This window comes from Homalodisca vitripennis, chromosome 3 (assembly GCF_021130785.1).
Source record: "Homalodisca vitripennis isolate AUS2020 chromosome 3, UT_GWSS_2.1, whole genome shotgun sequence".
Classification (NCBI taxonomy): domain Eukaryota; kingdom Metazoa; phylum Arthropoda; class Insecta; order Hemiptera; family Cicadellidae; genus Homalodisca; species Homalodisca vitripennis.
Window position 1 is genome coordinate 189947202 of NC_060209.1, and position 27305 is coordinate 189974506.

Consider the following 27305-nt stretch of genomic DNA (forward strand, 5'->3'; position numbering starts at 1 on the left):
TTTGCTTGTTATTGTTAGTGTTTTTTTTTCAGATAAATACCTAACCTAACATAACTTATTTATGCTTAGTTACGACACCCACAGTGTAGTTTATATTGTATAAAATTGTGATTTGTAGATTTGTAAAAGCAGTGAATCTAGCAATTTAAATTAAACGAAACGTTAAAATATAAATATTTTATTATATTAATTTCTCTTAAAAATGCATGCTATAAATGGTGAGTATAGGTTATGTATGATCTTGGAATAAAATTAGCACATAGGCCTAGGGTAGATTCTAAATCTTTGGAATCCAGTGGATCAATGTTTGGAGATGCTGAAATCAGTTGTGCTTAACCCTTAATCTTGCTGTTGAAATTCCTGTAATGCCAGGCACTATTTTGCTAGATGTACACACCATCATTCAAGCTTTTGTAAAATATTTGGTATTGAAGTAAAACATACTATTACATTTTTTCTCTTTTAATACATTGCAAGGAACATTTATATGCAGTTGAATCTATTTTTTTATATAAATTTAGAATTTTGTAAACATAGTTTTGCTCCACACATTTTACTTTTCATCACTACATTCTAGCCTACCATCAAAAATTTATAGTTTGTCTGGTTCATAGAGAAATAGTACACAGGTGCGACAATATTTCTCATACCAAACTTACAACTTTCAAAGATCGTGTTGGCAAAAGCATTTTTCCCTCTTTTTTGGCATCTAAGCACCGCCATGTTTGCACCTCTGACACAAGTCTTCATTTCAGTTTTGTATATCACAAGATAGGTTTCCAGAAGCCAAACCCACATCTTGAAGCCACTTGAATCAAGTATCGTCACTTTTTAATATCTCACAATTTCCTCATAATAATTGTTATTCAAGTTGTTAAAATTTTCAAAAAGGTACTTATTGCTGCTTATTGCTTTCATTAAACATCATTATAATTAATAATGTTAAAACCATATGTTAATTTAAATAAATTACAGTATCGAATTATTCTTAATAAAAAAAATCGAAATGTTCTTTCAAAAGAAACGAATTTAAGTTTACCTGAAATAATTTTTGGTAATTGTGAACTTAATGGTTGTAGTGGCAAAATACGAGTCTCGTTATTAACCTATTGCTGTTGTCCTCCTGAACAAAAGAATATGTAGTTCAATGGCTGGAAATGGTAAACAACAAAGTTATAGAATATTAAAAGTGGAATTACTTTTCTCGCACAGAGTAATATTTCATTGTTCTACGGGCATAACATAGTGTTATGATCGTAAGTCAACCTGTTGGTTGCTGCTGACGTTAGCCGTTATGCCATCTTGCATATGTAAAATAACAATAATGGTGGAATCATGGGAATTTGACCCGTATAAAAAATGTTTTTTGTTAATTTAGACCGAAGAGTAAAAGTTCATATCAGCCTGACACAAGTGCCATCTTTGTTGCTTGACGATATACGTACCTGCATTTAGCTTTATGACTTTCCCCTAACTTAAGTTCTGATTGTCACACTGTGACTAGTCAAAGCAGAGCCTTATTTGACATTTTCATTTTGTGATTCAGTAAGTTGTTTTCTCATCTTAGTCTGGTTTATCGTTAATTCATAAACTTGTTATATGTTCAAAACACTGACTAAAATTATCACTATCACTGTTTTCTGACTTACCGGTACCGGGCGAATTATCAACCGCATGATTCTTGATGTCAGTACCGGCTTAAGTTTGTCTGGCTTTTGTGAAATTCTACTACAGATACCACATTTTAGCGATGTATTTCTTTGCGATGACATCTTAATCTCTATTAGCCCTGTTTTGTTCTGTATACAATCCCTTATTTATACACTTGAATTTCATTCCATGAGCTGTTTAGGTCATACAGGAACTCCTCTGGAGGAAGTGGACGAAATGAACACCTCTAACTCAGACTCTGATGACTTTGATGACACTGGCAGTTCTGTCTCTTCTACCAACAGCGATGATGGTGAAAGTTCTGCAGTTCAAGCCGAAAATGATGAAGATGAAGGAGCTGGTGCCCAAGGTAATGTATCACACATGTGAAATATTTATCTGGATTTATATTATAAACTCTTGATCAGATAGATTATTAGATTTGTTAAGTATTATTTATTTAACAAATTTACACAATAGTTACAGGATATATATATATATATTGTTACCAAAAACAATTATGTTAACTATACATAATGGGATATTTAACAATATGTTAGTTTAATTTTGGTATTTGATTATTTTCTGACAGTTCAATAATTAATTATTTAAATTACACTATCTGAAAATACCATAAATAAAAAGCACAAAAAGAAACTTAATACTGTAACACTAAAAATAAGTTGTTATTGGAAAATAAAATAATATATATATACTTACTTGTTTGGCGGGAGCACCAAACATGTCCCATTGAGAGGTATCAGTTGCTTGTTGCTCCTGGCTTGCGCAAGCGTATCTTTAAAGTGATTGTGCTCGCTTATGCGTTGACGGATTTCTTTGGAAAATGTACTGTAGGAATGGTACATTTTTTATAACTATAGTGGTTTTATTGTTATTTGACTTTAAAAATTTTCAACAGGCGCCATTTTGAAATGGGTTAAAGGATTTTGTCTATATTCTATTTTCATACAGGTCTACCAGAGATTAACACAATTTTCAAGTTTCATAAATTTATCTTAACTGGTTCAAAAGATATAATTTTTTAAAATAAAAGACACATACAGACAACTGTACGGAAAACAAGGTTTTAGGACAATACCTTCATATGAACTTTTCTGCTCACTTTTATGTGCAGAACAAAATCCCAAAGTATTAGATCATTTACTGAACACTCTGTATATGACATTTAATGAAGGGTTGCCGTTTACTCTTCATAATTATAAAGATAACCATACAATGTTAAATTATTAATGATATAGAGTTGCCTTAGTTAATTTAAATAGTTTCTAATTTAAATGTTGATAGGGCAAATTTCCTGTTACTGAAGCAATGTAGAATAATTTATTGTAAGTAATGAAAATTACAGATTTTGAAAATTGTGTTTTTCTTAATTAACTTACTGTTCATCCAGATGTAAATAAAAACTCGCACTGTTAAATTCTATAGAAAAAAATTAAATATGACACACAACCTTATTTGTAACACCTTCACTGCAACACGGGTCATGTACCAACTATAAGACAGTTGCAGTAGTCATGAGGTGGATGCACTGTTCTCAACGTGTTAACCTAAATCCAAGAAAGTGGCCACCAAAATTCGAAAAGAAAGTAACTTGTCACTATTAAGACTGTTCATATTTTCCATACTCTATGAACACACTCTACAAAACGTTGATGTTGCTCAGTAGAAGACGAAGAAGACAGTGTAATCACCGCCATCATGAGGGCTCGAGACAAACCTAACGAGAAGCCTCCTGATGTCGTATCTGAGGATTACCTAGTGGACATCAGCTTCCACCCGTCCGCTGACATCATCGCCGGAGCCTCTGTCACTGGAGATGCTCTCGTGTGAGTATATCCAAATGTCAATGTCTATGTATGTAACAATGCGTAAGTTAGTCAAACCTGTAAATGTTACTAATCAAAATTAGTTTTATAATATGGATATTTTTCTTGTTTGTTTTCCAATATTCAAGAAGTCCATATCTAAGATTTGAACTCCGCCTTTAAGACTTCAAGATTTGTCATGATTATGTTGGAGCTTAAAGAGTTTTTTGTAACTTTTTTGGTGAGAAAATGTGTTTATTGTTATAAATTAATTTAATTCCATACTTGTTCATCCTTGCTATTAAAACAAAATATTCAGTTTCAGTTCCCCTGGGATGGGTGTTGTTGTAACCCTCTTATAGCTGGTACTTTTTCCTAAAACACTAGGCTTTTCTATGGTTATAAAAGGCATTTTTTTAATTTATGAAAATATAAATATGAAGGTCTGTTATAAAGAAAGAACTAAATAATACTAAACAAAAATATTAGTAACAGTTATCATAATTTTCATCACATGTAGTCTTAAAGAATTTGAAAAAAGCGTAATAAAATGTTTTTATTCACTTTCTTTTGTTTCTGTCCATGAACACACGTTAAAGAACTAAAAATGTATTGTATACAAGAGATGCATATTTTAATAATGAACAAAAGTATATGCAACAGTAGATTATTTGCTTCAAAATAAAAGTTGAAAAATATTTTTCTGATTGGTAGCTGTATGCTGAATGATTTTTCAGGATTGGTTACATAACACAATTTTAGGAACAAAGGTTTTTAATGATATATACAGTATTACGTATAAAATAACTCTTTTAATAGCGGGTGCTTTAATAATGGTACCATGATGATTTTGGTAATGCATCGTGATCATGATTAGAGTGTTGGCAATGATGTAAAGTAAGGGGGGTAAAAGAAATTATGTAAATTGTAAAATGATTTTTTTTTTAACAAATTTACATCTAACATAATATCATGTAATAATTTACCTGTGAATAATAATATGTAATAAAATAATAATAATTATAATATGTAATAATTTTTCCGCCAGGTGTTGGAAAAATAACAATCACGTAGACGCTTAATTAGCAGTAACCGCACGATTACCAATATTGCGTCAACGTGTTTACAGCAGTTAAGGGGTTAACAATGAGGGGTTTGGATAGTCAGAAAGTAAAAACTTACAATACTATTGTGATATCCTGTATGAATAGGCATAATGAATACTCAATCAGTAATGCTTTTTAATACGCATCTGATTCTTAAGCAACGAAATTTAGAACCTCAAAAATTATGTTAACACATGACAATCGCAGGACAAGATACCTGTGTGAACCAGACCTGGGTTCAGTTCTTATCTGCAATCGAACCTAACAGTAGACAGAAGATAAATATTATATCCATAAGGTTTACAATACATTTGAATATCCCAGGAGCTCACAGAGCATTTTGAATGCATGGAAATATTTTCAAAGCAAGTATTTGAACAGTAGAGTCCCTAAAAAAATATTAAACAATAAATTTTAACAAGAATATCAACAATAAATAATATAAATAATAATTATATATATATATATATATAAAATATTAATATATATATATATATATATATATGTATATATATATATATATATATAAATATATAATATAGAATAATATAATAAATAATATATATATATAATTATAATATATAATATATATAAATATAAATAAATAATTAATCAAATAAATAAATCACTATTCAAATCAACAATAGATTTTTACAGTAAATATATTTTGTTACGATACAGGTTCAGTTAAAACTTTTAAGGGAGTAGAATCGTTTTTCAGTAATATATTTTAAATGAGATTTTTGTGATTAGAAATTTTAAACTTGTTTGCTAGTTCCTTTAGTAATAAAGGTTTCTGGTAATAAGTGATGAGTACTTAAACATTTTGCCTCATCTCAACTACCGCTGTTAAGTTAGCGCTACGTGATGTAACAATATTTTTGTTACAATAAATAACATAAACTCACTAATTGTTTTCAGATAGAAGTACAGAGTAGAGAGCACGGATCTAGTTACTGCTGTTAAGGTACAACAAGTAGCGCTTCATGATGTAACGATATTTTTGTTACAATAAATAACATATACTCACTAATTGTTTTCAGATAGAAGTACAGAGTAGAGAGCACGGATCTAGTTACTGCTGTTAAGGTACAACAAGTAGCGCTTCATGATGTAACGATATTTTTGTTACAATAAATAACATATACTCACTAATTGTTTTCAGATAGAAGTACAGAGTAGAGAGCACGGATCTAGTTACTGCTGTTAAGGTACAACAAGTAGCCCTTCATGATGTAACGATATTTTTGTTACAATAAATAACATATACTCACTAATTGTTTTCAGATAGAAGTACAGAGTAGAGAGCACGGATCTAGTTACTGCTGTTAAGGTACAACAAGTAGCGCTTCATGATGTAACGATAATTTTGTTACAATAAATAACATAAACTCACTAATTGTTTTCAGATACAAGTACAGAGTAGAGAGCACGGATCTAGTTACTGCTGTTAAGGTGCAACAAGTAGCGCTTCATAATATATTTTAAATGAGATTTTTGTTACAATAAATAACATATACTCACTAATTGTTTTCAGATACCAGTACAGTGTAGAGAGCACAGATCTAGTTACTGCTGTTAAGGTACAACAAGTAGCGCTTCATGATGTAACGATATTTTTGTTACAATAAATAACATATACTCAATAATTGTTTTCAGATACCAGTACAGTGTAGAGAGCACAGATCTAGTTACTGCTGTTAAGGTACAACAAGTAGCGCTTCATGATGTAACGATATTTTTGTTACAATAAATAACATAAACTCACTAATTGTTTTCAGATACAAGTACAGATTAGAGAGCACGGATCTAGTTACTGCTGTTAAGGTACAACAAGTAGCGCTTCATGATGTAACAATATTTTTGTTACAATAAATAACATAAACTCACTAATATTGTTTTCAGATACAAGTACAGATTAGAGAGCACGGATCTAGTTACTGCTGTTAAGGTACAACAAGTAGCGCTTCATGATATAACAATATTTTTGTTACAATAAATGACATAAACTCACTAATTGTTTTCAGATACAAGTACAGATTAGAGAGCACGGATCTAGTTACTGCAGTTAAGGTACAACAAGTAGCGCTTCATGATGTAACAATATTTTTGTTACAATAAATAACATATACTCACTAATTGTTTTCAGATACCAGTACAGTGTAGAGAGCACGGATCTAGTGGCTACTCACGAACTACATACAAAGGCTTGTCGTGCCATTGAGTTCTCGCAAAGCGGGGACCTGCTGTTCACAACATCGGCTGACAAGAGTATAATGGTAACGGACTCCGCTACTGGAAAGCTCAGACAATTCTATGATGATGCTCACGAGTAAGTTTTATCAGAACACTTACTCAGAAGAGCTGCCAACTTTTTTAACCATGACAAACTCAGTATATGTTTTTATTACTATTAAGTTGATTATACAATAATTTTTGGCATTCAAACTTAGTAACATTGTTAAAGCAAGCATATTCAATATCACTTATTTTAACCCGTTGAGACACTGTGACGAAACCATCCCGCCACTGAGTAGTTCAATGTTTTCTCACAAGATAACAGCACTATTCAGTCTTAATTTCGTTTCTATGTTCTGTGGAATGGGAATGGAATAATTTTACTTTCCAGTATGGCAACACTGCAATTAGGGAAGGAGAAAATAGAAAATAGTTAAGTGACAGCTGTGTCAAGTAAACAAACAATAAATTTGTAAAATGGTACGATATGAAGCATTATGTATTAGCGAAATTGGTACTTTGGTATTATCCGGAGGCCGCTATTTTTGGAACAGCTTTTGTTACTAAGGACCTACAAAAACTAAATTATTAGAATGAATAGACTTTATTTGACTTACTGAGAAAATGTCATATCGTTACTATTGATCTTGTTTCTGTTTACCGGAAGAAAGCGATGTCGGCGAGAAGAGAGCTACTCTGTTATAGGCTATCTACTATTTGTTATAGATCATATATACGTATTATAAATATCAAAAGTCGATATTTACAAGTGCTTACGTGATCTGATCTTGAATTAGATATTATCTCAAGAATGTTTTTCTTTTTCCACCAGAAGTACGGGTTGTTGCTACCAAAGCCCACACTGATGGCCAGGGGCATTTCCGATTGTTACACATCAGATCACCCAACGTTATCTGATGTCGGAAAAGTTGGACGATCTGGAGACATGATCTGATGTTGGGGACGTATCGGCGCCACCCCGCACTTCTGGCAAAAAGAAAAACATCTCTCGAGATAGTACCCAAATTCAGGATCAGATCACATGAGCACTCGTAAAGGTTATCATTAACTTTGATACCACTAATAACAAGTAGTAGATCGAGACAGAGTGGCCTGCTTTTCGCCGACATTGCTTCCTTTTGGGAGGCAGAAAACAAGAACTGATCTTCATAATGACATGTAATTTTCACAGTAAGTCAAAGTCCTTGGTTTCTAATATTGTAATTTTTTTAGGTCCTCAGTAACAAAAACTGTTTCAAAAATAGTGACACTATTTTGAAACTATAGTGGCCTCCGAATAATACCAAAGTACCATGAAATTGATAGGTATATTGAAAATGACGGATATATTTTAAGTGACTCAGACAGTGTTTATAGTGAAGGGGGTTCTAATGATGCTGAGGAAGAGAAGATCGTAACTGTGATTTAGAATTTAGTGGTCTCTTTGTCAATGTTATTGAATCTGACAATGACAATGCTCTTCCTATAGGGATTTTGTATTATTAATTTAATTAAAGTGTGTGTATTAGTTAATTTTTATTTTTAAGTTAAAATTATGTTTACCTTTAAAACCATTATTGTAAAAAATAATTTATATGTATAAAATAAATGTTTATTTTTTAATTTATATAAAGTTAACGTAAATTATCAAAATTAACATTAACTTGCCATTTTAAGTCAACATTTTGTTTATTATTAAAATATGATAATAGAAATAACTGTGAGTAAAAGGATAAATGTATTTTACTAACCAAAAAATTAACATGCATTAACATTAAAATTTTAAGTTTTGTATGATGTTTCTAATGTAGCTCACAACCCCCAAATTTCATTAAAATCTGAAAAGCACAAGTAAAGTAGCGTAATTTCAAGCTTACGTCTCAGTATTCACTAAATTAAATGGATATACTGTACAGAAGCTTTATAAATTAGTAGGCAATGGGTTAAAAGGGCACGTTAGTTACCAGCAGGGCATGTATCTAAGGCTCCGCTTTTAACCCTCCGACTGATAGTAAGTAACTCCCACAATGATACACTGGTTTTTGCCTTTGTGTGCATGATATATTTTTGGATATCTAAAAACATATGTGCTAAATGCCAAGTAATAAGTATTATATATCAATTTTTTTGTTAGAAACCAGAGAAAAGTATAAAATAATACAAATATACAATTACTAGGGTATTGATTTTTTTATTTGTACATAAATTGAAATATGTGTATTGTAAATTCTTTGTTTTCTAAGTTTCACTCCATGTAACTTTTACATGACTTGAGACAGTAAGATACTGTAAATGTACATAATATACACAGTTTTGTAGTGAACAAAAAGTTTATAAGATATATACACTTATTTACAACACAAAAAAGTTTTTTTATCAAATGTATAGTATGTACTCCTTTTTGTGGCAGTACGCGTATCCATAGTGTTGTTTGATGAATTCTTTGGGCAAGAGGAATATCAGATAATGATGAATTGTTTTCACTGTTACTATCATTTTTCACAACCCAACTCACATTCCACCGGTTTATAATCATCCAGACTACCTGACAACAAATCTGACTAAGAAATATCATCACACTATTTTTTTGTTGATATGTCACTTTCATCATCAGAACTAATATTTTTATCATCAAATAGTTTGTGTTTATAAATTGAACAATGAGGATCACCCGTTTCACAACATAACAATCAATTATAAACAACTAGCGTACATAATAACCTAGCAACAGTAGCAACAGAGAATGTCATGTCAAGGCCACGCAGCGTGTCACCAGCTGCATAGTCCGTCAGCTGTATACCGTGCAGCATTTGGATCAATATCAGCTGTCAACGAGTAATATTCCAAATATAAACTATACAAACATAAATTGGTATTTATGAGAGGATTCAACTGGTGCAAGGTATGTCTTTATAACGATTTTCGGGTAATAATAGCGGAGAGTCTTTATCAGTTCACAAGCGGTATTGATCAGCGTCTGTGTCATCAGTCATCAGTTGGAGGGTTAACATGGGTTCATAGTTTATTTGTATTTAATATAGAGTTTATTATGAGGAAATATATAGTTATATAAATTATAATCAACTAGTACTAACAGGCAGTTATATTCGTACAAATTTAATAGCATTGAGAAACTAAAGTTTCCTGAATTGAAACATCTATGGATCTGAGATGTGTTCCTGTATAACACAGTTTTAACTTTAGCTCCATGTTAAAAGCGGAGTTGCAAATGTGCAATTTAAAATTAAGCTATTGTTATTTATACAAATTTAATAGCATTGAGAAACTAAAGTTTCCTGAATTGAAACATTTATGGATCTGAGATGTGTTCCTGTATAACACAGTTTTAACTTTAGCTCCATGTTAAAAGCGGAGTTGCAAATGTGCAATTTAAAATTAAGCTATTGTTATTTATACAAATTTAATAGCATTGAGAAACTAAAGTTTCCTGAATTGAAACATTTATAGATCTGAGATGTGTTCCTGTATAACACAGTTTTAACTTTAGCTTCATGTTAAAAGCGGAGTTGCAAATGTGCAATTTAAAATTAAGCTATTGTTATTTATACAAATTTTAAATAAATGTTGAAAGTAGTTTGACAGGTATTTGGTCTTCTGATCATACGTTAGTGTGGTTATTTAACCCTAGAGCTGGTATGAAACGAATTTTCGTCGCCAAAGGCCCGTCCGATTTGGCAACGACGAATATTCGTCGCCAAAGTAGACATGTACAGTTATTGAAATTGTAGGCAATTAAAGTCATATAAATGATTTTTATTTTATATATTCTGGAAGAGCAATAACTATAGTACCGATTTACTGTTCTTACTTCGATTATTGTCTTCTTTGTTTACCATAAAACATTGTTTTTTTTGGACAGCTGACGTGAACGTAGTACGGGTCAACCACCAGTATTTGAAAAACTGTATTTCCTAATTGGGTAGGATTTTTAGACAATCCTCTTTTGTTATGTTGGACACCTTGAAAGATGGGAAAACAGTGCATACATCTTGAATTTTGGGTTTTAAATTCAGAAAAATTATTTTCTAATGTTTTTTTGTCTTGTTCTAAAACTGTGATAATAGTATTTAAATTTTGTATTTCCTGCTTACAATAAATCAGTTCCTGCAGAATAATTTGTGTTTGGAAGTCTTTACATGGAGATTTCATTACAGCAGTATCTTGGGGACTAAAAATTAGGTGATTAGTATCTTTACTGTTCAAGGTAAAAGTTGTTCCTTCCTGTTCCACCTGTGTTATCATTTCCTCCCTCAGCTGTTTTTCAAGTTTTAGTTTTCTTTCTAAAGATTCTACTTTTATATTAAATTCATGTTCCTTTTCACTATGGGTTTTTAACATTAATTTCATCTCTTCTTCCCTTTGTTGTATTTTATCTTCCAATTCTATTTCATAAGTAGATTTTTTATTTTTCACTTCATGCAACTCCTGCTTTAAATTTTCATTTTCTTGGAGAATGGCACTCCCTAATTGTGTAGCCAGTGAAAGGGAAAGATTAAAGTCACTGTTTTCATTTTCATTGCTGATATTTAATTTACTTAATTCACTGCATGATGGGCATAGCCAAAGTTCAATCTCTTGATCTGCCATATTTTTAACTGTTGAGTATGTCAAACCAATACATTTAAAATGGATCCATTTTTTACAAGAACCTGTGCAAAATATGGCTGCACTCTTGGCATACTTACCACACACTCTACAATCATTCACTCCAGTTTGATTCATTATAAGCACAAGTATAAACTACCGTGTTAACAGTGGTTTAGTTGAGAATTTGATTTTTTTTTTTTTATCCTGTTATATAGCACCCTTAATTATATACAACTTAGAAATAACATTAATAGTTACAAAAATCAAGACAGATATATTAAAATAATGTTCAGTACAGTAACATCAAAAAATAAATAAATAAAACTCTCAAAAATAATATTGGCTCAATTTTATTTATCAAGCAAAAAGTATAAGCCTCCACTTGGATTTGATCCAGCAACCTTCAGACCCTCAGGCAGAGTAAATATATGAGTATATGAGTTGAACTCAGGCAGAGTTCCTGAGTAAATATATGAAAAGTTGTTTTGTGCGTTTGCAGTGTTAGTTTTTGTGGTAATTTTTACTGTGGATGGTCAAGTAACCATGGCTGATCCACTGAACACTAGTTTTGAAATAAGAGAAATACTATTTGAACTTGAACGAAGTGATTGTGATGAACAAGAAAGTGATCATGAGAGCAAGTGGATGAGGTTTCTGAAAATGATACTCTTAGTGAGGTTGTTAACACCGACGACGACCCAGACTATAATCCCTCCGATGAAGAAGGAGCAAACGAGCAAGGTAGGCCTAGGCTAATGCCGGAAGAATCCCTCAATTGTCAAACCCCTGATACTGACAGTGATACTAGTACCGGTAATGACATTCAGCTTCCAGGCCCTGAAAGGTCCTCTCATCCCAATATTGTGCGACTGCCTAGAACTAATTTGAGAGGTAGAAATCGCCATAAATGGTCAGCCCAACCTTCAGGCCCTTCAAGAACACGGACACCTGCTCGGAATGTGATTCATTTCACACAAAAACCCAAAAATGAGGCAAATCAAATAACAAGTCCGATTGAAGCATTTACCTTGTTTTTAAATGATAACATTCTAAAAAAAATATTAAAACATACAAACCAGGAAATCAGTTCACAACAGTCTTATTATAAAAAACCAAAATGCTACTGTCAAAGAAATGGACTTAGTTGAATTGAAAGCACTTATTGGTTTGCTTGTTTTGTCAGCAGCACAAAAGGACAATCATCTGAGTTCTGAGGAGCTTTTCAATCCATCTTTTAGTGGCTCACGATACATATCAGTTATGAGTAATAAAAGATTTGATTTCTTAATAAATTGCTTAAGGTTTGATGACAGACGTACAAGAGATGATCGTTGTGCTTCTGATCCCTTTGCCCCTATCAGAGAGATTTTTCAAGAATTTATTAATTTGTGCCAAAGATATTACACTCCAGGATCATTTCTTACGATTGACGAGCAACTGTTGGCATTTAGGGGCCGCTGCGGATTTAGAATGTACATGCCTAACAAGCCAGCGAAATATGGTATAAAGATATTTATGATGTGTGATGTAAAAACTAAATATCTTGTAAATGCCATTCCATATACTGGTAAAAATATGGATACAGAAAGACTGCCTTCTGCTATGTACTTTGTAAAAGAGCTTTCAAAACCTGTTCATAACACAAACAGAAACTTAACTTTTGATAACTGGTTTACTTCAGTTCCTCTATCAACCATGATGCTTGACACCTACAAATTAACAACAGTAGGCACAATGAGACGGGATAAACCTGAGATTCCAGCTGTCATGCTCATGAAAGAGAAACCCGGTTGCTCAAAATTCTGTTTCGATGGGCCAAAAGTAATGGTTACCTACCAGGCAAAAAAATCTAAACAAGTAATTCTTCTTTCCACAACACATGAACAGGCAAAAATTAATGAAAGTGGAAAGCCAGACATTGTTGAGTTTTATAACTCTACCAAAGGTGCAGTGGATACATTTGATGAAATGTCTTGTTCAATGTCGTGTTCACGAAAAACCCGAAGATGGCCCCTTTGTATCTTCTATGGGATGTTAAACAGCATTTTGATCAACTCATTTGTTATTTATGTCCACCAGACATTGTCAAAAAAAAATTAAACCAATGACAAGAAGGGCATTTGCTAAAGAAATATGTGTTGAACTAACAACTCCGCACATTCAGGGAAGACAAAAACTGCCAAATTTATCAAGGAATCTCAAACGCAACATTGAAGATGTCGTTGGCACATCAACATCTGAGGCTCAAAATGTTATTGAAGAAGCAGGAACAAGGAAGATTTGTGCAGTTTGCCCAGCGAAAAAAAGGAGAATGACTCAATTCCAGTGCACAAAATGTTATAAGCATATTTGCTTGGAGCACCGAGGAATGCTGTGTGTAAAGTGTTCCAATAAAGACTGAAATCTACAAAAATCAGGAAACATGACCACTAAGATGTAAATAATGTCATTTGTAAATAAATTTAATTTTAATTTAATTTTTATAAATTTTTATTCACTTTTTCCCTAAAGTAGTCTGAGAGACTACGCATTACCATTTATGTGTGGCAAATAGGCGTTACCATTCTAGGGTTAAAATAAGTAAATATGGGTGCATTTTCATACAAAGCCCTGTAACACATACGTTTTGAGGTAAAAGTTACAATAATTATATATTTTTGGAATCAGGACAAAATTTAGAATAAGTTATCCATTTACGGTTTTGATGTAAAGCTTATTGCTAAGCAGTTACACAACGGAATATTTACAAAAAAAATTTCAAAAAAACATTTTTCTTACATTTTGTAAAAAAATAAAAATATGTTTCCATGGAAACAATAAGATATTGTTATTACAATGCTCTCCATATCGTTGTGAATACATTGACATATAATAGTTTATATTTGGGCTAACAGTTATGAAATGTGATACATTATAAGAAACTACTGCGAGGCTGTTAAAATAGAGCCGCCAGTACAGAGTGACACCATTGCCAGCTCTAGGGTTAAACACAGAAACCAAACAGGCTTCTACACATTCTTCACACAGTAAATTGTATTTCAGTATGGGAAGAGGTAGAAACTTATGATTTTTATTGCATTTAGCTAGCAATTCAGTAGTTAATACATGTATGCATCGATGGCAGCTACGGTCATTGTTGTTTGAGTCAGCTGTCACAGCAACGACTGCAGACATCTAGACCATCAGGCACAACACACTCTGTTTGTAGAAAAATTAAAACAGATGTTAAATAAATTTTAATGATCAAAGCATACCAAATAGATTAGTAAAGAGTACTGCATGGTCAGAGTAGTTTGTGCCTAAGTTGACACATAAAATATGTGATGGATTTTATTCAGTCAGAGTAGTTTGTGCCTAAGTTGACACATAAAATATGTGATGGATTTTAATTAGTGGTTCTTGTCCTAGAGACCCAGTCTACACGTTGGCGGTCATTGATGAGCACCTGATAGCTACAGGAGACGAGAATGGAGTTGTTCGGAGTGAGTAACGATCCAGGCAACATAAAGTCCTGTTGCACAGCTCTATTTTATGCCCACTCTCAGCTTTGTGATGCAATTATGCGGCAGTTTTCTATACTCCTCATGAAATTATCTAGTTGCAGTAATGTCGCCCTGAAAGATTTTCTGCACTGTGCTGGTAGGAATAATAAAATGTGACATGCGTTTTACACCATCCATTGACAGTGTGGTAATCCTTTCTAAGAAAATTAACTGTTTTCTGTAGTAGGCATACCATTAAAAAAGAAGAAATAAAATTGTCAAACAAGGGTAAATGTAAGTCATATTTTTGTATAATTAATTCATATTATAAATTATGGTTAGGATAAAACCGTAATTACTGTATATACAAGACATAAAAAAATCATTCTTATAAGAAAATACCTATAAACTGTTATAATTCCACAACGTTTATAAAATAATTTATGAATTTAGAATTTAATAAGCTTTTTAACCTGTTGAGAAAACTGAAAGTGGTTTCAAAAGAGTGGTGATGGTTTTAACTGTATATCATACACTTGCACAAACAATCAGTATTTTGGTCTTTTTACGATCTATAGTGGTGTTCTTATGTAGTATTTTGGCTGTGAAATGTTCAAAGTAATTATTGCTGTAAGGTGCTGGTTCCTAGTAACAGAATAGTAATCACAAATGACAGCTTTGCCACCAAATGTCCTTACATTTTCTCATGCCAAATCCGTTTATAGCTTATTTTCGATTCTTGTAATTGATTGATTATTTATGTACGATGATGGTTCCTAGTGACAGAATAATAATCAAAGCTTTGCCACCAAATTTCCTCTCTTTTTCTCATGCCAAATCCATTTATAGCTTATTCTCGATTTTTGTAATTGATTGATCATTTTGTACGGTGCTGGTTCCTAGTGATATAATACTAATCAAAGCTCTACCACCAAATGTCCTCCCATTTTCTCATGCCAAATCCATTTATAGCTTATTCTTGGTTCTTGTAAATGATTAATGTAAGTACTGGTTCCTAGTGACAGAATACTAATCACAGCTTTGTCACTAAATTTCCTCTAATTTTCTCACGCCAAATCTATTTATAAGAAGAAAACCAAAACTCTGCTTTGTGTGCTCAAATAAAACTCGTAGTGAGCGTAAAAGAACTAATTATGAATGCATTAAATGTTTTTTAGTACTTTATATGTACCCGTGCTTAGAAAATTATCTCTGCAAATATTATAAAAAAAGTCAAAATGTACAGTTTCAACACCTAGAATCTGAGAAAATGTATTATTTTGGTCTGTTATAATGTTCTAGTACATTTTAAATAAATACAGCTAAAAAGTATTCTTTTCTCTCTGAAGTCCATGAATGATAATTTTGCTTACTCTACTATATCCTACGTAAGTTGTGACGGGTAGGCTATAGCCGTCAGTACTAATAACTACTAAGTAATAGTGTCTTATAAATTAATTTAAAACATTCCCAAAGTATGTCATAGTAATTTGACTAAGAGAGGATTAGTTTAAAAATAAACATTAACATATATACATTGCAATAGACTTCTGGCCAATGAATGATGCATTGAAACATGAATATTTGTCCATTTTGTGTTCAGTGTGGGACCTGAGAGAGAAGTCCCATGTATTCTCCAGCAAGAAGATGGAGGACTACGTGAGCAAGATATTGACCAATGAGGAAGCTCGCTACCTGGTCTGCTGCAGTGGAGAAGGAACGATCACTTCCTTCGACATTGCAGGGAAATGTGTCCACATACAGGTAGGATTTGAGCCTAGGGGGTTGTATTATATAGGTAGGAGTACGCACACTACGTGTTGTGTAACAGGCCTTGGTGATGTACAATGCAAAATTTCAAGTCATTCTGTTATTATTGACAGATAGAACTACAGGTTGGGGCAGCATAACTTTCTTTTTTAAATGCGCGCCTTTTCAGTTGGTTGATGTCATAGCAGAGCACGAGCTGTCTTGTTCGAGAGGTGGGGCTATAAAGTTTTGTCCTGGCACAGTTCAGTCGCCATTGTGCGTTGGAACAGTGAGGAGGGTGCGTTTGCCATTGAGGCCTGAAGCACATTTTCGAGTGGATGCTCAGTAATCGCAACCCAGCACGCCTTTCGGAATCGCTTTAATTTAGCCCCGTTGACCCCTGTTTCAGACCGGAATTCAATTGTTATGTGGGTCACTATGTTTAGACAAACTTGAAGTGCAACAAAATGAGGAACTGGAGTCCCACGGCCCATTAGATCATCTGAAAACATTAAGAGCTTCAATGTTGCGATCACCACAGCGTTCAGCACGCAAACATGCGTCTGTCCTGGGACTTTCCAATCGCTCTGTGAGGAAAATTCTCCATGAAGACCTACATTTACATCCATACAAGATGGCGATTGTGCAGGAACTGTCAGAATGTGACTACAATAATCGGAGGATCAGGTTCTTCTGGGTGTCGTTCCTGGGGACTCTGTTGTGTTTTTTAGTGACAAAGCCCATTTTCATTTGTGTGGGTCCTTGAATAAACAGAACATGCGCTACTGGGCTAACACCAATCCTTGAAAATTACATGAAAGGCCTTTGCATTCACCTAAAGTGACAGTGTGGTGTACAATTTCCTCATGTGCAATTATTGGTCCCTGGTACTTTGAGTAAAATGAAGTCACAGCGACAGGATAAGCTTGAGTCAATTATTATTCTGAGGAATTAGGTTTGTTCAACCAAGTTGACATCTGGTAGACAGTTAATTTGTCCTGCTCTTCTCCCAAACCCTAGTTGGTTAGTTTTAGAGGGGTTAACCACTAAGTCATTGCCATCACAATATTGATATGCCATGTTGACAGCAATAAAAGCATTCAGACTGTGATTTTCAGGTGTATTGTTGTCAAGGATTAAAGTTGTATCGTCAGCATACATCAAAGTTTGAGTATTCATGTAAGTATTCTGGAAGGTCATTAGTAAAGAGAATGAACAGCACTGGGCCCAGCACAGATTCCTGTGGCATACCTCTTTGTATAGGCTGAGGTTGAGATCGGATTGCTTTGGTTAATCCTTTTTCATTTGATCTTAGTTCAACTACTTGACTTCAGTGTTTGAGGTAGCTTTCAAACCATTTCAGGGCTGTTGCTGTTACACCCAATTCTTTTAGTTTCTTCTGTATGAGGTCATGTCCCACATGTCCCAGACAGTCGAAGACTTTACTTAAGTCCAGAAAGACAGCTGTAGTCAGGTTTCCGTTTTCTATGCTATCAGTCACTGATTCCACTAAGTCAATCATTGCTGTTATAGTAGACTTGCCTTTGATGAAACCATGTTGAGAACTACTCATCAGGTTGTTCACATTACAATGTTCTAATAGCCTGATGAGGACTATTTTTTCACAAAGTTTTGAAACTGTTGGTAGTAATGAGATGGGTCTGTAGTTACTTAATTCTGCTTTGCTCCCAGTCTTAAATTTAGGATAGATTTTTGATATTTTTAGTGCCGAGGGAACGTGACCCTCGTTGAAAGATTTATTGAAGATGTCAGTAAGGGGGTGGATAAGTTCTTCTGCACAATGTTTTAGTATTTTTGTGGATATGTCATCAATTCTGGCTGAATTTTTTGATCTAAAACTCTTTATAATTGATCTTAATTCCTCTTGAGTTGTAGGTCTTAGTGAGCTAAGTTCATTAATGTGAGTTCCCATGGAAAGTTCAACTGGTTTTCTTGAAGTGTTCTTTTTGAGATTAATGGTGTTTTTTGCTATGTTGGCAAAGTAGTTATTTGAAATGTTCAGCAACCAAATATGCATCCTCAACAAGTCTTCCATCGATGGTTAGTTTTAATTCAGGTGAGGTGTCTAGTTTTTTTGATCGGACAGCATTAATTGTTTCTCAAATTGTTTTGGATTTGTTTTCTGAGTTGAAAATTTTATTAGCAATAGCTTGGCTTCTTAGAGTTTTTAGTTTTTGGTCATAGGTTTTTTTCAAATCCATCGCTTTGTTTCTGTCATCAAGATTTCCTGTAGTTTCGTACTCTTTAAGATAAGCTAGGAATTCATTCTTGAGCATTAGTGCTTCTGCAGAAATCAGAAATCAGAAAATTTATTTGTCATTTAACACAAGAAACAGTGCAATAGACATCGTCACAGCCTAAATTATGATTAAAACCTTTTCGTATAAAATAACAATGACTAGACTACTTTAAAAACACAACATGTAGCAATAAAACTTTAAAAAGACACATAACATATAGACTTAAAAAATAACATCAATGTCAGGCATATTAAAAAATTCTTGTACATTGATAAAATGGGTTTTCTTTTAACCAGGCATATAACACTCTTTTAAATCTACTTATAGGCACAGATCGGGCACTAGAAGGTAATCTAATAAAAAATTTGATGCTTATAACTTTATGTGATGCTTGAGTTTTTGCTAACCTAACATATGGTAAATCTAACAGTGCATTAAATCTAGTATGGTAATGATGAAATTCATTCCTCGTGTAATAGTCCTACAAGTTATTCTTAACATTACATAAACAAACAAATATATACAGATTTATCACAGTAAGAATACCTTCTTGAACAAAAAGAGGTTTGCAATGTGCCCTATAAGGAGAGTTTGTTAAAATTCTTAAAGCTTTCTTTTGTAGAATTAAGATTCTCTGTACATCACTGCAGTTTCCCCAAAGAATAATACCATAAGAAATTATACTATTAAAAAAGCATAGTATGCATTAATTACATATTGTTTTTGGGACAAGCTTTCTAATTTGTCTAAGTAAATAAATTACTCTGGAGAGCTTGACAGAAACATTATTTACATGGGCATTCCAAGCTAATTTTAGAATCTAAGGTTATACCTAATAATTTGACACTATCATTAATCTTAAAGCCTAAGTCAGTTTCACGATTACATAAACTAAAAATTATAGATTGAGTCTTAGACTGGTTTAGCATAAGACCGTTAGACTGAAACCAAATGGAACTTTCAGTAATATAAAATTATCCCATTATACCAGATAGCATCTCTAGCTTGTTTCTACAGAAAAAAGTTGAGTCATCGGCAAATACAACAGAATTACAATTAACATTTACAGGCAAATCAATTTATATGTACAAGAAACAAAAAAGGGCCCAAAACCGATCCCTGTGGTTACTCCGCGCAATTTATATCTACTATTTCAGACAGTTTGCTGCCAATTACAAACTCTCTGAGTGCGACTGGTTAAAAAAGACTGAAAAAGATTTAGCTCCACACCACTTATGCCGTAATAATGTAATTTTTTGAGAAGAGTCTCGTGCGGAACACAGTCAAACGCCTTTGTGAGATCGCACAAGGTTGCTAAAGTGCTACAGTGAGTTTCAAAAACCCTCCAATACAGATACCACAAGACCCTCCACTGCATCCACAGTTGACCTACCTTCTCGAAAACCAAATTGAGAATTTGAAAAAAGAGAGTGCAACTCAAAAAAAATCACTCACCTGGTGCTTCATCACTGTTTCTAAACATTTTTGAAAAAATTGGCACAACAGAAATCGGTCTGTAGCTACTAGGAGATCCCTTCTTAATATAGGGATAGGAGCTACCTTTCACCCTTCTTAAATATAGGGACCACCTTAGAAACTTTTAGAGCTTGAGGAAAAACACCTTTAACCAGACAATCGTTGACACAAGTTGTTAGGGGCTCCACAACACATGGTAACACTTTCTTTTAACAGGCCACTACTGATATCATAGATATCTTTACATTTCACTTGACACAAGCTTCCATTTATAGATGACATCAGGCAGAGGGTGGTTTGAGAGAAGATCCAAGGACGCATCAACTGAGGACTCAATCTCATCTTGTATTGCAGCTACAGCATCGATGAAATAGTTGTTGAACTCATCTGGTGATATATCATGCTGAGCAGATGGTGATGAAGTGCCCCTTGCTGCATTCACACAACCTTCCAAGCACTTTGCATTAATTGGAAGAAGCATTTATATAGCTAGCATTGGCCTCCAGCTTTGCCTTTTTAATCTCCCTTTTATATATATTTTTTGCTTCGGTATATAGTCCTCTTTGTTTCATCCCTGAATAGACCATACCTACAAGACCACTCATCCACAGACCACACTACCAGACTACAAGACCACACTGCATCAGCGAAGTGTTTTGGTTTTCTCTTTTTGCTTCGGGCAGATATGACTGGACATGCAGTATCTAGGGCAACTGTTACTGTGTTTTTGAAGTTCTTGTAAGCTTCTTCCGAGTCCAAAGAGGTGTACACTTTTTTCCCATTTTTCATTAAATAGCAACCGTTTCAGCTCAAACAAGTTTCTACCTCCAATAGCTCTGTGGATTGATTTAGGCGATCTTATTACTTCCAAGTTGGTAATAGTGCACATCTGGCCGGTATGATCAGAGAGTCCAGTATGAAAAACTGTTGTATCGAGTGCATCAGTTGTCATATTTGAAGCAATCCAGTCTATAGACGACTTTGTTGTTGGAGTGATTCTTGTAGCTGGTAAGTTGACTCTCTGAACGTTATGGTAGGCTAGCACTTCATTTAATTTTAGTGTGTTCCTGTCTGAGTTTAGTATGACAACATTTATGTCTCGCATTCGATTAGAAGATGTTTGTTCTCAAGTTTGGTGTCGTCTATTAAATGAGATAGTGTTGCCATTGTAACATCCAGGTTACTGTCTGGTGATCTGTACGTACCAATGACATAGATAATATCTTTGTTGAATTTGATCTTTACAAGCGCGACCTCACATGATAGTTCTTGGCAGTATTGAGACACTTCTATTTCTTCAGCGTAATTTCGGAGTGCATCATTTACAAATATAGCTACGCCTCCAAGTCTGTAGTTGATGCGGCTGTAATGGGATACTAGGCCAAAGCCAGGTAACCATTGTATAGATTCTATCTGGTTTTGTCTGAGGCCGTGCTCAGTTAAAATGATGATATTGGGCTTTTTAAACTCAGCTAGATGAAGGAGGCGGTTCGGTTTACTTATTAGCCCTCTAATGTTTTGGTGCAGGATTGTAAGTTTTCCTTTGTTTGAGATTTTGTCTGCCTTTCTTTGAAGTGGTCAGTACTAAAAAAGGTGCTTCTTCTTGGTCGCTGTTGCAATCTGTGATTGTTACACTTGGGTGTCTGCTAATGATGATTTGCTTGTAAAATTCAATGTTTTTGTCAAGGAATTCCTCTATGGTTTCATTGTGTGGTCGTGGTCTTGAGTTGGTAGGAGGTTGGAGTGTTCCTATTTTCCTAAGAAGAGGCTGCTTATTTGTATGGTCAGGTTCTATTTTATTATCTTGCTTTTTAAAATTGGTTTTGCTTTTTGCCACTTGCAGTGACACGCTAAAGTGACTTTTCCCCTTTAAGAGCATTGATGGCCGGTTTGAGGGAGCACTTCCCAGAATTTTTTATCTCAATCAGGGGCGATTTGCAATGGCCGGCTCGATCTCACGATTTGTCTCCTTGTGATTTTTTTCTATGGGTTTTTTTTTAAACCTGTGTTTATTTAACCGTCCAAGAACCTTTCAAGATTTCAAGAACAACATCCAGCTAACATAATTAATTCCAACATAGCGCCTGCTATGCTTGAAAGAGTAATGACAAACATCAGAAATCGGTATATTCAATGTATCCAGAATGGGGGACGTCACCTCCCTGATTTACTCTTCAAAACTACGTAAAATAAATCTTTATGTATGTACCTACATTGTAAATACCAAATAAAATTTTTCTGACTCATACATTGCGTTTTATTAAGTTTTGAAAGAAGGATATTATGCTGCCGTACCCTGTACAAACAATCATATGGAAAAGAATTTTGTACATTTCCCAGAAAACAAAAAGAGAAATTGTGTAGTAAGGCTTCAACAATGGCCAGTCAAATTACATAGTTGAACATGTACCATCATAGAACTCATTCTTACCCATGCTGAAAAGAAGTTTCATGAAAAATTTCAAGTCTACAGATGATATCTTTCTTGAGATATTTTGCACACGAGCCATTCATACTGTTATTTATGAAGGTGGGTTTCATATTAGTATTTAAATTATATAAAACTCTACATTCTTGAAGATCTTTTCTTATTAGAAATTAGATATTAATTTAAAACAAGCACTCCAATAATATAGGTTTTTATTATTATTATTATTATCACAATTATATTAATATAGGATTATTGTAACCACTTTTGTTCAGTTAAGTGAGTCTGAAGATGTTCTCATTGAGTACGAAAGGCCTCACAAAAATAAAAACCTATATTATTGGAGTGTTTGTTTTAAATTAATATATAATATTACACACCAAGTCACCATACAATGGAGGTGTATGTGTTGAAACAGTTGGCTACGTTTGTTAATACTTCATATGTTAAAGTGTCATGAGTGTACTTTGTTTCCCAATTAATTTATTCATCTATTTTTCTCGGTTCCATCATAAGACCAATGTAAAAATATTCGCTAACTCTCAGCTGAATCTTATGGAGATTCCTATGGAAATTCACCAAGCTTAATCAAACTCAGTGTTTGTCATATAATGAAGCTGTATGCCCGATTTTAAGTTTATGGATTAGTTCGTTTTTGAGATACTTTGCAGACAGAATGACATAAATGAAAATTTTCCAGCCCCCAAGTGATATGTTCACATTAGCGAGCATTAGCTCAGTCAACTAACAATGTATCTGTTTCATAACAGCACCCACCACAACTGCTAAATACTGTACTGTCACAATATAGATCTTATTCTCAAAATCTTCTGTTATTGATTTAAGAGCTAACACATACAAAAAATTCGGTATGCAAAGATAATTCGTTACTGTTCAAGTGTAACAGGACGCCATTCATCCAAAAGACGTAATAATCTACTTAGAGCTAATTATAAAGTGTTTGGTGGAAAGCTTTTGCCATTACTGTAGTATTAAATCCAGTCCTTTCTAATTTTGGTTTGAATAGGAATTTTATTGGTATGTTTTACAGATTTTGATGAAGTAGAGAAGAAATAAAAAATGTATTAAACATAAACCCGATTGTTTACATAAAATATGACAATAACACATACATATTTATACACACATAACGCCTGATATTAATATCACAATAAAGTTTTCCATCCAAATTTTACAGAAAAAACATAACTTGAATGTTTTTTGGTCCTGAGCCTAGTAAACTAAGATATTTTACTGATTTTTGACTGTCAACAAATAGTAAAAGAAATTGAAGGAAGTTTTCTCAGAAATTTTGTTCCATTTGTGTGCACTGAATTCTTATTTTGTCTCTGTAACTTATCCCTTGCTTCAGATATGAGAATTAGTAAGTAAATAACATATATACGTAGCTAAAACTAAATTATTCAGAAATCAAAAACTCTTTATTACAGTATCTTTGAGAAATGTATAGCGTCAATTTACAGTAATTTCATGTCTGTAATATTTACAACAATAATGTATGCACAAGAGTACATATAGCTGTTTATAAAGTTAAAATGCAGGGGAAAAAATTATTGTTATCTTTAAATTTATTGTTGACACAAAATATTTTTATTGTTTATGATTTCTTTATTGTACAGTCAGAGCTGTACGAGGCAGAGCTGACGAGTGCTGCTTTGTTCCGGAAGGAGACAAAACTCGTTGTGAGTTCAACTCGCGGCTCATTACTCTTCTACAAGTGGGGAGATTTTGGCTTGCACACGGATGAACTGCCTTGGGCAACCAAGCGAGCCATCAACTGTCTCATCCCCATCAGTGAGAACATTGCCGTCACGGGCTGGGAAGATGGGCAGATCAGGTTAGAGAATTATAAGTCAATATAATTTTTAGTAGATTGGTATTATTCTAAGGCCACTCTGTGTCTATCTCTACTACTTGTTATTACGCGATATAAGTAGATTTATAGAGTAGGTTTATAATAAATATGTCGAGCGAAGATATAGAATTCAATATCATTTTTATCCTCTTAAATTTCTTACTTTATTTATACCATACTGAGTTCAAAGTTTTATTTTCATTGTATAATAAATAACAGTGAATTTTCCCAGACAACATACCTGTTTCCGAATAGATAGCTAGTTATTGTTGAAGAATTAGAATTCTAAGAAAATATAATTTTTATCCTCTTAAATTTCTTAATTTATTTTTACCATACTGAGTCTAATATTTTTATTTTCATCATAGAATTAATAAAAATTATTTTTTCCAGGGCTACTTACCTATTCCCGAATAGGCAGCTGGGTGTGGTCGGCCGTCATGACTTGTCTGTTGAATCCTTAGACATTTCTCACGACGGAGCCTACATCGCGTCTTCCTCTTTGGACCAACGTCTGCGCTTTTGGCCCATTGCTTTCTTCGAGGACCCGGACCTCCTCCAAGTGGACAAGGCCGGCAGACAAAGACACTTGCCCTCCTCCAATGTTGTCGATCGCTCAGAATTCTTTGCTGACCTAGCCTAACTATTATTTTGTGAGTAACATCCTATCAATTGTAAGAACATCAATTCGATAGTGAGTAAGAAAACTAGACATCGTCAACTGCGATCCTCTAATTTGTCCACTGTTCTCTCTCTCTGCTGATTCGGTGTAGCTTCCATTGTATGTGTAGAATAGTTCTGACCATCATGCCTGAAAACCAAGCGATTTGGTTGTGGACAAGAACAGCAGAAAGTGCTTCTGTGTAGTTGATCATTCAAACGTCCTGATTACTGACTTGGTGAAGCTAATGTTGTGTTTGTAGATCAGATCAACCAACATCAACAGTTAAAATGTTTTTTGTTTGTTTTATGTAAAGTCTCAAAGTGTATATTTTTATATATTGTTGTTAACTGTACTAACTTATTTTTAAGTATTATTGTTTTACATACTCTATTTTGTGACTATTGTGTGTATAGTACATTGTTTTCAGAAAATAAAGCATATAAAACTGAACTTTGAATAATTCACTTTTTTAGTGAATCTACTATCAACATATTTAATTCATGAAACGGAAAAATTAAACAATATTTATTTTTGGAGCTCTGAGAATGCTAATTTAAAAATATTATATATAATTTAGAAGCCAATACACAAATTATACTACATTATACACTCATATAAAATCACAACCATTTTCAAATTACCATCAGAAAGGGCTCTAGGCTTGGAGATTTTGAATAAATTTGTAAAATTATCCTTAACTGCCAATATTTTGACTATTACAGGATTTGAAGTATTGAGAAACACAGAAACTCACAAAGGAGTGTGAAGGATTTGTTGTTTGGTTATTAAGTTTACAGGGTGATATTATTAGATGTATATATTAAAAAAAAAAAAAAACTGTTTTAGAAGTTGAGATAGGTAGGTCCAAAAAAAAAAAAAAATTAGATCGGAAGACAAGAATAAATTTTTTCTTGAAATGTAAAAACTAATAAAAATTTAATTTACTTAACTTTACTGTGATGCTTAAAACACAAAGTTAAAAATAAATTGTACAATAATTATATAAATAATTTTCAAAAGTCTTCAAATATATAATTATGCACATTATATCTGCTCCATGGGATGAAAAGCCAGTACAAAATCTGTGACAATAAAAAAGAAGGACATGGAAAACAAGAAGAAAAAGTGTTTGTAAATATTATAGAAGTGTAGTTAATGATTGTACAATAAATAGTTCTATGTTTGTGGATAATGTCTATACTGATGCCCTCAATCACAGTTGTTCTCCCAGTACCTCATGACAAGAATAGGAGATTTGATTCTTCGATATGCAAGGAAACCTGGTCAGATATACCATTAGGGTAAATCCTGAGGCTAAAATAAGGGATATACAATACAAATTAATGATTGTACTGTAAATGGGTCGATGTGTGTGTGTGTGTGTAATTTCAATAAACATTGAATCACAAAAAGTACTTGTTCCGCCAGGACTCGAACCCGGATCTCTCACTTTACTATATATATATATTTGTGAGTCCAGCAACAAATTAAAAACTCGCACTCCATGGCGCCTGTGCTAAATTGAGGAACTAAAGATTATAATATTACATTATATGAAAAAAGAAAAATTACAAATTTCTTACTTTAATAACTAATATAGGTCTACATGCTTGAACCGTACATTATAAGACTCATTCCAAAGTAAATATAAAAACAACTTGAGTGAGCAGATAGTAGATTTAGAATATACATAGATGTAATTGATTATACGAGAGTAGCATTTAGAAAAGACAATCATAAAAAAATAGCCAATATTTTATTTGATTTAAAAAAGATTTTAAGTTGGAACATGATTCAATATGAGGTGGCGATTGATTAAAATACTTAGGAGCAATATAGTGAAAAGACTGTTTAAAATTAGATTTGTTGACTTTAGGTAATCTAAATATTCGTTGTAAATTACTTCTTGTTTGGTAAGACGGGTTTTCTGTACCAGTGTTG

The 27305-nt window shown here is 33.3% G+C and overlaps 1 protein-coding gene across 3 annotated transcripts; it reads left to right on the forward strand.

Moving 5' to 3' along the window:
- Nucleotides 1–26553, forward strand: LOC124357901 (WD repeat-containing protein 55 homolog). 3 transcript variants are annotated; one of them, XM_046810013.1, is made up of 8 exons: nt 1–218; nt 1853–2020; nt 3335–3497; nt 6732–6914; nt 14837–14910; nt 16514–16674; nt 24465–24682; nt 25094–26553. In XM_046810013.1, exons 1-8 carry the CDS (start codon nt 203–205, stop codon nt 25341–25343), a joined length of 1233 nt encoding a protein of 410 aa, XP_046665969.1. In that variant the 5' UTR covers nt 1–202; the 3' UTR covers nt 25344–26553. The 3 variants fall into 3 exon arrangements, with proteins under 3 accessions (XP_046665969.1, XP_046665970.1, XP_046665972.1); XM_046810014.1 differs by having other exon boundaries at nt 3338–3497; XM_046810016.1 differs by lacking the exon at nt 1–218 and adding an exon at nt 280–891.
- Nucleotides 26554–27305: the final 752 nt, after the last annotated feature.